General features: G+C 41.3%; 2 protein-coding genes across 4 annotated transcripts in view; both read left to right on the forward strand.

Annotated features, from left to right (window-relative positions):
• The window catches only part of ccdc57 (coiled-coil domain containing 57), a 35052-nt gene extending 30846 nt beyond the window's left edge, over positions 1–4206 (forward strand). For both annotated transcript variants that reach the window (XM_047327827.1, XM_035613536.2), the window contains one exon: positions 3405–4206. In XM_047327827.1, coding sequence (XP_047183783.1) covers positions 3405–3598 — 194 coding nt within the window. In that variant the 3' untranslated portion in view covers positions 3599–4206. The remainder of the gene's footprint in view (positions 1–3404) is intronic.
• A 1733-nt stretch (positions 4207–5939) lies between these two features.
• The window catches only part of fasn (fatty acid synthase), a 38503-nt gene continuing 32085 nt past the window's right edge, over positions 5940–12357 (forward strand). Inside the window, exons 1-2 of one of the 2 annotated variants that reach the window (XM_035612874.2) lie at positions 5940–6215; positions 10756–10891. In XM_035612874.2, the coding sequence (XP_035468767.2) occupies positions 10765–10891 (127 nt within the window). In that variant the 5' untranslated portion in view covers positions 5940–6215; positions 10756–10764. The remainder of the gene's footprint in view (positions 6216–10755; positions 10892–12357) is intronic. The other variant, XM_035612875.2, reaches the window with a different exon arrangement.

Below are 12357 nucleotides of genomic sequence, written 5' to 3' on the forward strand. Positions count from 1 at the left end.
CACTTAAGTTATGACTAACAACTGATATTGGAAATGGGAGTTTTTCCTCATGAGAATTCTTTTGCAAAAGGAAGAATGAAATTCTAATAATAGGAATAACTGAATTACAGATATCTGCAGTATATATTCAGTCTGTTTTCCAGGGAAGGAAATCCAGGAGTGCTGACAAAAGGAGTGTAAGGGAAAATCCAAGTAGTATTGTGGCTTGGAAGATGGCTGAGCATGACAAAAAAAAGAGTTTTCAAAGATGATCAGGAGACAAACTGAGAAAAAAGACAAAGATCGGGGCACGATCGGGGTTCAAAGTTCAAATCAAGATCCCCAAAAAGATTCATGGCAGAGGTTGGCCAAAGGTGTGAATACCATGAGGTAATACGACATTTTGGCAAGGAGGAGGTGATCAGACCAGTTTTTAAATACTGCGGCGGTGAGTAGATGATTGCAAGGTGAGGAACAGGTATGTGGAGTTACGCGCAGGGAGGAGCAGCAGCACATTCTAACAGGGGGAGAATACAGAGTTGGGACAAAGCAACACAGGATTTAAAGATATCTAACGTTTAGTTTCTAGTCTTGATACTGACAGGAGTGTGGTTCAATTAAATGTTGAAAGACTCAAAATGCTCCTAAAAACTTGATCTTACTTTTCTTACAATATACTGATTTTTTTAACAAAATAGTGCTATTCTTCATAACTTTATAATACTAAGTAAGATATCATTTCAATTTCATTATAGGCACTTACTGTAATAGCTGTTCTCTCATGTAATAATGGCCCTAAATAGAATTTGATGTTTATGGTTAAAAGGATAATCCTGTTGTTGAATGTATAAAAAAGGCAGCCTGAAATGCCGATGTGAAAGCCACATAGCAGTTTTGCTAACTGAGGCTAAAGCTAGTGTCCAACTTCCTCGCTCATTTTCTACCGAGCCCTCTCCTCCTATTGTTTTCTTTGGGTTTAGGTAAAGAAACATTTCCTACATTGTCGGTGAGCTCAGCATTTAAAAAAAAAAAGTGTCAACAGAACAACAGTCATTTGGGACATTTTTTGATACCACAGCAGTATGAAATATTGCAGGGAGCTGTTAGATGAAGAGGCTGCACACCCTCAGCCTCTCAACAAGGAAACCAGCTCCTTTCTGTGCCCTGCTGCTCATAGACTCATGCTATGTGCAGCATAGAATCAGATCACTGTTGCTCAGAGAATGATTTAAAACAACAATTTTTTTTGCTGACCCGAGAATTCAGTGACCTTAACTACAGCTCTTCCCATAACAACCACGACTGAAATCTATGAGATTGCCCCTCTAATGCTCTTATGATGGGAAAGTTGACCCGGATATGTCAACCATTGTGAATGTCTGGAAAGCATAGGACCATGCACATATGGTGCAGAAATCACCTGTATCAGTGTAACTTAAACCTCACCTAAATACTTGGGTTACAAGATGGCGCAAAGGTCAGGGACTTGAATTCATATCCATGGAAACAATTAAGATCTTAATTTGCATCATCGTGCATTTTATTCCCTCCGTGTTGAGCAATGAGCTTGAAGTAATGACAGTGGCATGTCACAGTATCTGCGAAGTCCAGTCTGGTGGGTGGATGTGGATTCAGCATTTTTTTCGTAGTAGTAGTATCATCTTAGTCGTCTGTGGTAGTACCGATACACATTATCCCTTTGTCAAAATGCATGACCCCTACACCTAGTGTGAACACCATTGCAGTTGTTTGAATCGTTGAAGTACAGATGGAGGATTGTTGGCCAATGTCTGGCTAAAGTTGCAGTCAGCTCTCCCCAGACCAGTTTCTCAACCAGAGCAGCTGCCAGAGACAGTGATAAGCATTATACTATCAAATAATTGTGAAACCAGACGAGTCTGGAAAAGGCTTTTAGTACACATATGGTAACTGTGCTAACTAGGTCAAATTGTGTATTAAAGGTATAAACAGCTATATGAGCAAGATTTAAAAAATTGTGAAAAAGCAAAAGTAGGAAATTATGAATTTCTGCAGGGCTTGAATGCATTGAGACAGATATTCCATACGTTGACTTTTTTTCGACCAAGACGCTTATTACCAGCTTGCTTCAAATGTGTACATGTTGGAAAACATGTCAGTTGCAAAAGTGTAACAATAGAAACTTGTTCTTCATACTTGTGGATATACTGTGGTGAATTATAGTGAAGTTCTGGATTAGCAATGTCTAGCTCTGGTCAAGATGATTCAAGATTTATAGGCATACTGGCTTGAGATGAATAGCAAATTGATCCATATGTGACACATTAAATGTAGCAGTATACAGGATTCCTACGCAGTACGGAAAAGTATGCAATTTCATTTTCGTAATTTCCAGGTCTGGATAAGTATGGAAAAAAGAATAGAGAGTATGGAAAAATGTGTTTTTCCAGACTGAAGTGAATCCAAAGATTTTAGATATTAAAACGATCCGTCTCAATCTCTCTAGTCTAGTGAATTATTTTCCCACGGTCAGTGATAAACGTCACCATAGCAACACACTCTCCTTACCTGCCACTGCCACGACGGTATCTACAGAGCCGTAGTTCGCATATTTCAAAATGTGTTTATTAGGATAAACCCCTTGAGATGTATCATCTTGTTTTCGAGGGGGTCCCAAAAAATATGACTTTGACAGGTGGAAGTAGTTCCTATCAACCAGGCAATATTCAGATTATCCTGGTGACAGCTAGTTGCTTTGTACTGTTGTTTCCCCTGTTGATAAAATACACATTTACCCCAAATTATTGGGTTTCAATTTCAATCTTTAAATGAGTATTAACATAGAAGTAATATCAGTCCTATAACAGGTAACGTCCGAATTGGAAGTATCAATATTTCAATATCAATCCGCACATACACATCAATCTTCAATCAACCTTCTGGAGAAACCAGAAGCAAGTAACAAATGTCATAAGCTAACAGTTGTATTTTAAAATGATGTATTGACATAATAATATTTACATATAATTATATTATATAAAATAATGTATAGTGTTCATTTAAATTATAAGATTTACTTAATGTCTTAGTACATCTAGCTATTTGTACTCGGATGTCAAATATGGTCTGAAAAATGTACATAGAAGAAGGAAATTTGAGTCTGGAATTATGAAATGTAAGAGTATAGACACTCCAAAACCAAGAACCTGCCTAATGTCATTTTATTTGAAAGAAGGCTGTAAATAATCTGAATTATCACACACACCTCAGAACACACACACACACACACACACACACACACACACACACACACACACACACACACACACACACACACACACACACACACACACATTTTAACTAAACTTGGTTACAGGAACCAGTAAATGAAAACGTGTTATCAGTGGCAGACATTGAAATTGTGACTGTGTTGTCTGCACCTGAAGGTAACAGTGAGCTGAGCAGGAGGGAGGTAGCTGAATCTCTTGGTGCTGAAGTCCAGATGATGGTGGATGGTATCAGCGCTCCCATTTGTGAGGCCCAGCAGAGGATGAACCCCGGTAAAACATCATCAAACACAACCAGGACTCGCAGACATGGAGCCCCTGGCAAGATCAGAAACTACAATGTGAAAGACTGACACTGGAACAACACTTGTATCAAATTTTCTGTGGCTCTTGAGGAGCTTTGTCAAGTCTGATGTCATCATGGTTATCTCAGCTGCAGATTCATGAGACCGGTTCTGTTAGAGATTTCTCCCTGTTAAAAGGGGGTTTCACTGGTTGACTGCATTGTGGAAACTGTTGGGTTTTTCTTTAATACTGTGAGGTCTCGACCATAGTTTCAAAACTAGGGTAAGAAGAAGGGTCTACTGAACATATATTTCTTTTTATCGCAGCTGGACTCATACTAGGAACTGAAGGTCAGCTGTCCTTCATAATCTGTCTCTTAAATTAAATTTTGCAGATTGTTTTTATTTTATTACACATTCTTTATTAATCCTTAAGGCACAAGTACACACAAGAGTCAAAGCACCTACATAAGAAATTCCGTATATTTATATCAAGAAATGTTAAAAATAGCAAAACACAAAATTCATAATTACATTTCAGAATGAAACTTAATATAGGCCTATAACCTTTATTCTGTATAATCCTATTTCTAAGTATGTACTGTATTATTGAAGGCAATTCTGTATGTTTTGAAATTACCTTGCAATAAAGTCAGATTTTTATTTCCCCAAAAAAATGTGGCAGGATTTGACTGTTCCTTCTGAAAACAATCACCAATGTCCTAACAATTCAAATATATTTTTTTCCGCAATATTTTAATAAGAGGGAAAATCCTAGTCCCAATACTTATATAGGCATACCTATTACAACATAAACATGTCTTTTAAACGATTTGCATGAATTTTAGTAATTATATTACCTATTATAAGTATTAGAGTTATTAGAGTCACTTTCAGTTTGGTTCTAATCTCTCTGCCATCAATACCATGTGTAATTATTTGTTTCAGCTATTTTATTTTATTTATTCTTTTTTTAATTTAATTTGGAATTTGGAATTAATTCAGGGAGTCATTTATTCAGATGGCAATGCGAGCGGGAGATTCCCTGTTGTTTGCTCAAATGTAGTGACACAGTTCCTCCCCGCCGACTTTGTCACTCTTAATACTACCTATATCTGGATCGCCACCAGGGAGGCGAGACATATAGGTGGATAGGGATAGAGGTGGAAGTGGGGCCTTTGAAATGTTAACAGTTGCAGTAACAGCAACGGCAGCAAGTAGCAGCATACCTTTTGGGTGAGTGGTGTGGCAGCAGGCATACAGCAAAAGAATGAGCCGTTCGCTGACGGCTTAAATACACCGCCATAATTAAAAGGATGTGTTGCATTGTGTGTGTGTGTGGGGGGGGGGAGTATCACATGTGAGTGTAGCAGCAACCCCATGCTGGGCTGCCTGAACTTGCACGCAGATGCCTCATTTCAGTGATTTTACACAGCAGCTAAAATAATACGGGCTAAGATATGAATGCCCATTAGGCAAACTATTTTCTGTTAAACTCAAATATTATTCTTGGTATGCACTGGTTTTACCAAGTCAGTGTATAATTAAGGAAGGGGCTACTTGATTTCAACCACAGAACTGAGTCTGTTCTACCCTCGATCACAGGGTCACGGTGTGCTTTTGAAGCATCTTATCACTGTGCCGCCACCGTAGGTCAACAATAGATATAAAAAAGAAAAAGAAAAAGAAAGGAAGCGTGATGTAAGAGCATCATGCTATGTGATGCTATGAACTCCAGTAACCCCAAGAAGTCAGACGAGCTCTCCTGGCCCCGCCCAGTAATCACCCTATTTCGCAGCGGTACCCTCCCGCCTGCCGCGATTGGCTGAAATCTCACACCCCCGCCCTGTGATTGGCTCATTGATATGCTTCACAGAACACTTGGCTGTTTGTACCCACGTGTGCCGAAGCAGGTTCACACTTTTTTTTTTTTTTAACATTCAATGGAAAGCAGGATATGATTTTTAAAAAATGAGTAATGGGTGTCGACAAAGCACACTGTCATAGTTTTTAAAAATTGTCAGATTCACACATTCATAGATGTAGCGGTGTTTAAGTAAAACTATTCTACCAGCTTATGATTGCATTGTTCAAGTTATTTCTCAATACTGTTTATGTCTGTCTTGGGTGTCTGCGGCCATGTTCCATGAATATAAGGACACATATAAGTACTAACGCAGCTGGTCTGTCTTCAGCATCCTGCTCATCTCACAGATGAGATGAAGATGAGAGGGAGTCCATCTGAACTCCAGTAACCCCCCCGTCGCAACCGCTTTTTTTTTGTGTGTGTGTGTGTGTGTGTGTGTAACTGCACGGGGGCGTTCAACGACACTCCATCACTGGCTGTATCCGAGAGGCCTGCCTGTGCTCTCATTGGACTGTCCGGGCTGTCAGCCCATGTGGCGTGGCCAGACACACTGTGAGACATTTAAACCCATCAGAGGAAGAAGAGAGAGAGAGAGAGAGAGAGAGAGAGAGGAAAAAAAACCCGATTCACGTTCCACCGAGGCACAGGGGCGAGCGTTAACCTAAAGCCTTTTCTCCCCCCCGTGCAGTTCTAGATCGAGAAGGACTCATCGCCGCTACCGGAAAACACCGAGACGACACATGCGACACGAGCGTTGACGCCTCACCGAGTGGCCGCGACTACCGAGACTCTGAGCGACGTCCCGTCCGAGAAGCGCAGGTAGGACCGCGATGGGTCCTCCGACCGGGACGGGCCTCTTTACAGCGCACGAGTTAGTTAGTTAGTTGACAGTGGTTTATTCATAATTTAAAACGAAACAAAACATCAAACTCCTTTGATCGATGCCATGACTGTACATCTTTTTTTTCTATGGACAAACGTGACTTGGAACTTGGAAACGAGTTCTTCTTGATGGAGGTGAACAATGTTGGTGGATCATAACCCAAGGCCAAATTTGTAAAAGTCAGTTCTTATGTAACTCATTTTCCAAATATAATGATGCACAGACTACTGACTGGGACCAACACATAGGGCTGCAACTACCAATTAATTTTCATATTAGATTAATCTGTCTATGATTTTGTCGATTAATCGATTAGTTGTTTGGTCTATAAAATGTCATGAAATGGTGGAAAATCTTGATTGTGTTTCCCCAAAACTCCAAGATGATGTTTTGTTTTGTCCACACACCAAATATATTCAGTTTACTGTCACGGAGGAGCAAAGAAACCAGACAATATTCACATTTATGAAGCTGAAGTCATCAAATATTGACTTTTTTCCCCCATTAAAACTACTTGAACCGATTCATCGATTATCAAAATAGTTGGCGATTACTAATCGATTCATCGATTAACTGCTGCACAGTCATCGGGGTCATAGGGCAGCTCTAAATCTACTGTACTCAGATGACAACTATAGCTGTTGCAAATGACAGTATCCACTCGTGAGAATAAAGCCCAAATACTATAGTCTTGCATATAGTTGGCAGTAGCAGTAGCCACACATCAGACTAAAAAACTCAGACAAACTTTGACAAACATTGCTCGAGTGTTTGACAAAATTTTACATAGGCAACAGCCGTGGGGGCAATCAAACATATGCACTGTTAACTGAATTACAGATTTTCAAAAATCTTGTTGAGTATCGTTCCTTCTAATGCTTAAAAAAGAGATGACAATGATAGTGATGTTTATCCAAGCCAGTATTAAAACATTTATGGTTAGACGTGTAGTTATTGAATATTACACCAATTCATGGTAATATGACCCATTCAACGTATGATTTGAACAATGTTTTTTCATAAACTTTTGTCTGCACGAAAGAGAAACTGATCTATCGATCTTGACTGTATTCAACAGCACAATCCTGATATAAGTCTGTCTTCTTCCCTCAGTGGATGAGGGTTATACGGTTTGCGTGTTGAGTGATGATGCAGTTAAGTACCTTAAGGTTCTCTCCATCAAGCCATGTGACAAGTCAGATCTTGTTGTGGAGTTCTGCTGGGTAAACAAGGCTGTGGACTCTCCACCATGTTAGGGGGTGATACAGGCGGTCATCCTGTTTGAATACACAATTGATGGTCAGTACAGCATGAGGCTGCACTAGGGCGGACACAGGCCTGAGCAAGAGTGCTGAGCAATAGTACAGTTTGCGTGTTGACTAATATACAGTCGGCACTGTTATAGTCTCCTAATGCCTGGGGTCATGTGCAGGGTGTTAGTGTGATCCGGGTCAGGTAAGGCTGGGCATTGTACTGAAGGTGCTACATTAGATCTCATCACAGGCCATTGTATCCTGGAGCCCAGATCCTTTGACCACCTGTCCTAGTTCTGCTTCTATGTGGGTTCACAGTCTGATCATCGTGGCCTGAAGAAATAATGCAAACATTACATTAGTTTTTTATCACATTATCCCACGCAGTTTGAAAACGGATCTGTTTGGCCTTTCGTCGTTGTTGAGCTTTGTTCAAATTCATGCAATCAGCTATTACAGATTCTGAATAGGTTTTCCAAACAGAAACACAAATTGAATTCATTGATTAGTTGAAAATAACAGAGGGAAAGATGAAGTGCTCTATAACCTCCTCGTTGATTGGCTGGGCTGACTTTGAACTTGATAGAACACAGTGGACCAGCACCAGCCGATGACATGGCATTTTGAGATGTTGTCCTAGCGCCGCATCTTTCCCTTCCAGTCAACGTTCCGTGAATATGCTTTGACACAGCACTCTGCAAACAGCCATCCCTCTCAGCGATGACCTTCCGAGGCCTACCCTCCTCTTGGGGGATGTCGATGATCTTCTCCTGGACAACTTCTCAAGTCAGCATTGGGGAAGACCATGATTGTGGTTGTGTGTCCTGAACTAAACCGAGAGATGCACTATATTTATACCGTATGAATAGTAGTTCACTGTAACTTTTCTAATATTTTGAGATAGTTTCTTTTCTATGGCCATAATTATCAAAAGAACATAGCTCATAAAGTGTGAAGTCAATGCGTACGGACATCATGCACCCTCTCAGCTACACAGACATGGTGAAATTTCAGTTTAAGATGCCTAACGTGTGTATTTCCATTCCTCATCGAATTAAGCAACATTTGCTCCATGGCCGGAGACTTGCTTTTCACTAAGCGTACATGGCTGCCTTGCTTATCCTGCATGCGTCTGGTGCGTCGGTTGTGCACCTCCTCTGAAATTAACACGACACGTCGGCAAGATGCGGTAGTCGTGAACGGCGGGGTTAGTGAAGGGGCACATCTCGCCATCATGATGGCGACATATCATTTTCAATGGCCTTGAAGTTACGTAGGCTAACCTCCTCCAGTGTCGCCATATCGTTTTATATTCACAGAAAGCAAGTCTGGTAATTGTGTACAGTCTGAGTTCTGGGGTGAGCCCTCTGATGGAATACTCTAGTACTGCGCAGTACATGCATTGTACACAGCAATTGAGTTAACAATTACGCTCACAGTGCATGTGGCTGTCTACATGAAGGCGTGGCTGAATAGTAGTAAGAGTATATCTCTGGCCTATGTGTTAAATTGCTGGCCATCGTACAGACAAGCAAATGGTCAGTCTTTTTAGTGCTCTGATATACTGACTTTGAAACAGCAAACAGTATGCATACTTCATTCTACATTAAGTGCAAAAGCTATAAAGTGAGGCCAGTGAAGCTTCAACTGTAGCTTTAGTTATTATCTTCTGGGAACTTCCACGCTTACTAACTAACGGTACAATGTTTCTTCAAAAGTTGAAATCTATTTAAGGCTTTTGTTTGCATGGTACTAATTTCTATCTGGTAAGTGTGCTCGACATCTGATGTGTGTACAGTATGTTTTGAGGGGAAGGCATCTGAGGATGACGGTACGACGGTTGCCCTACATTGAGATGGAGATGCATACTTTTCATTCTGCGAGCTCATTGGTTGATGCATCTGGTCCTATTGGCCTGGTCTAGATACAAGGGACAATAGACCAAGAAAAACACACACACTCACACACTCACACTCACACACATGAATCATGTACACAGAATAGTCCATCAGCAGACTACATTGTCTGCCGGGAGTGCTGCTCTCTCATGCATGCTCAGAAGGACTCCTTCTTTCTAAACCTGCCATTCAGTGTCAACACGATTACAAAATCTTTCAGCGCTGAAACATATATAATGTGAATCGATACTTTTGACCACCTCACCACAGAGACATTTTCTATTTGCTGTCATGAAGAATTTCACTGAATTTGACTGCTCCACATCTTTTTCCCTTTTCTTTTTCCCGGTTGACTGCATAATTTACACAACCCACCACTGAGTGTTGCACTGACAGCTGCAACCGAGGGCCAATTGTGCATGCATTCACTGAACCATCTGCTAGTATCACAAGATCACATTACCATTAGACATTCAAATTCTATTTCTAAGAATTTGTCAACATTCAGAGAAAGGGTATTTTTTGAAATTGCAGACCAGGAGCTAGATGCAGATTGTAAACCGCTGTTAATCGAAACAGTCACAGATCTACAATAGAATTAAAGTAGTTTAGTAGTGCTACATCATCAGTTCTGCATTTGAAAAGATCATCTCCGATATGAATTTTGAAGAACTCAAGATTAGTGGGGGTAGGGTCCAATTTAAACACTATTTCACTCGGGGCAGCAGTGGGTCAGCCGTGTTGTCAGTTAGGTGCAGGTAGGGGTCGGCGAGCTGACGATCTTATAACAGAATCAATCTTAATTTGGCATATGATCTGATTTTCAGAGGAATCGATCAGACTGCGGGGACTTTTCTGCAACGCTCTGGCGAACACTGATACCGTAATGACTCTAATACAAGACTCTCTTGTTGGAGAAAAATCGTGGATGAGATCATGGGTCGCGATTCCATCCAGGTCGCCCACCCCTAGATGCAGGAGTCCCACTCTTGAAACGTACCACCTACCTAAACATTGTTGCAGACCAAGTACACCCTTCATGAAAACAGTATCCCCTTATGGCAGTGGTCTCTTTCAGCGGGATAATGTGACCGGCCACACTTGGGTTCAGGAATGGTTCGAGGAACACAACAAAAGTTCAAGGTGTTGACTTGGCTTCCAAATTCCCAAGATCTCAATCCGATCCTGTATCTGTGGGATGTGCCGGACAAACAAGTACAATCCATGGAGGTCCACAGGACTTAGAGGATCTGCTGCTAACATCTTGGTATAAAATGTGTTACCCCCTCACATGTTGACATTCCACTCTTGCACTCTGTTCACAGCAATTCAGAATGGAGGAGATAGTCATAGCAGGCATATCGGGCCGTTTGCCCGAGTCCAACAATCTGGAGGAATTCTGGGAAAACCTTATCAACGGTGTTGACATGGTAACAGAGGACAACCGGCGGTGGACACCAGGTGAGACCCCATATAAAGTTGATGATGATGATGCTGCTGGTGATGTTCGGGATCAGACAGGCGTGTCCTTGGGTGTCTTGAAAGGCGCCGACAAATAAAATGTTTTATTATTATTATTATGGTTGTTCAGTGTGGAACAAATAATTGGTCAAACGATTGATTACATTTGAAATACAGTACACTATAACTTTGCCCTTTGGTAACAGTCATTGAGAATGAAAACACAAACTCTTAACAACAGAGCCAGGATGATCAGATTTTGATTTTTAAGTCATAGAGGCGGGTGCAATTCTACCTCTGTTCTGCGAATCAGTACTTTTTTACTTTTGTACATGACTCATAAGCATATCTTGGATTGGTATACTAGGTGGATTATGCATTTACACAGTGGGTGATATGTTGATTTTTACCAGGGGGCATGGTGGGGTTAACCCCCCTGGTTTTGAATACACAGTTAGGTGGGGCTGTTCCACTGTTTAGTCCCCAGATAATCCAGCAATTCTTGGTGTTTGTGTTTTATGGTACACCAAAGTTCGGAAAATTAAAGGATGCATGTTTTCTTTTAAGGTTACACACACAGACACGTATATATATATATATTTTAATAGATAAATTATCGTGAATGTAACACACGGGCAGGGTATACATTGCCCCTCCGATGGGTCCCGTTGACTCAAATCTCTCAGAAGCAGGCGGTTTCCATCCATCCATCCATCCATCATCTAGCACTTTATCCGTTAAAGGTGGCAGGGGGGCTGGAGCCAATCCCAGCTGACCTAGGGCGAAAGGCGGGTTACACCCTGGACAGGTCGCCAGCCTATCGCAGGCAACATACAGAGACGAACAACCATTCATACTCACATTCACACCTAAGGTCCAATTAGATTCTCCAATTAACCTAACCCCAATTTGCATGACTTTGGGATGTGGGATGAAACCGGAGAACCCCAAGAGAACCCACACGTACAAGGGGAGAACATGCAAACTCCACACAGAAGGCCCTGGTTGGTTTGAATCGGGATTTGAACCCAGAACCTTCTTGCTGTGAGGCGACAGCGCTGCAATGTCATACTGCATTTACAGACTGTAACAAAATGTTAAGTCATTTCCTCAGCAGACATGATGAAGAAGCAAAACTGAAAACATAAAATGGCCGAATAACAGCGTTTAGTGATGCATGGTGTTACGTCACATTACCATAATGAGAAACATTCATGGGGCTGATTGAGAAACGACTTTATCTACAAATAAACCTTGTTCTCCGGAGGAATTTAGCTTGAACCCATGGATGCACTGTTCTGGATTGAGCGCAGCCATAATTGAGACGTGTCATCCCTTACGTTGTCCCAGGCCTCAACCCATAGTTTGGTGCTGTCCAGCCTGTTTATCAAAATGTATTCATGTGGAACATGTCAATTGTCCAAACTGTACCAAATTCACAGCGGCACCTCTTTGGGCCCCAGCAG

Source organism: Scophthalmus maximus, chromosome 16 (assembly GCF_022379125.1).
Source record: "Scophthalmus maximus strain ysfricsl-2021 chromosome 16, ASM2237912v1, whole genome shotgun sequence".
Classification (NCBI taxonomy): domain Eukaryota; kingdom Metazoa; phylum Chordata; class Actinopteri; order Pleuronectiformes; family Scophthalmidae; genus Scophthalmus; species Scophthalmus maximus.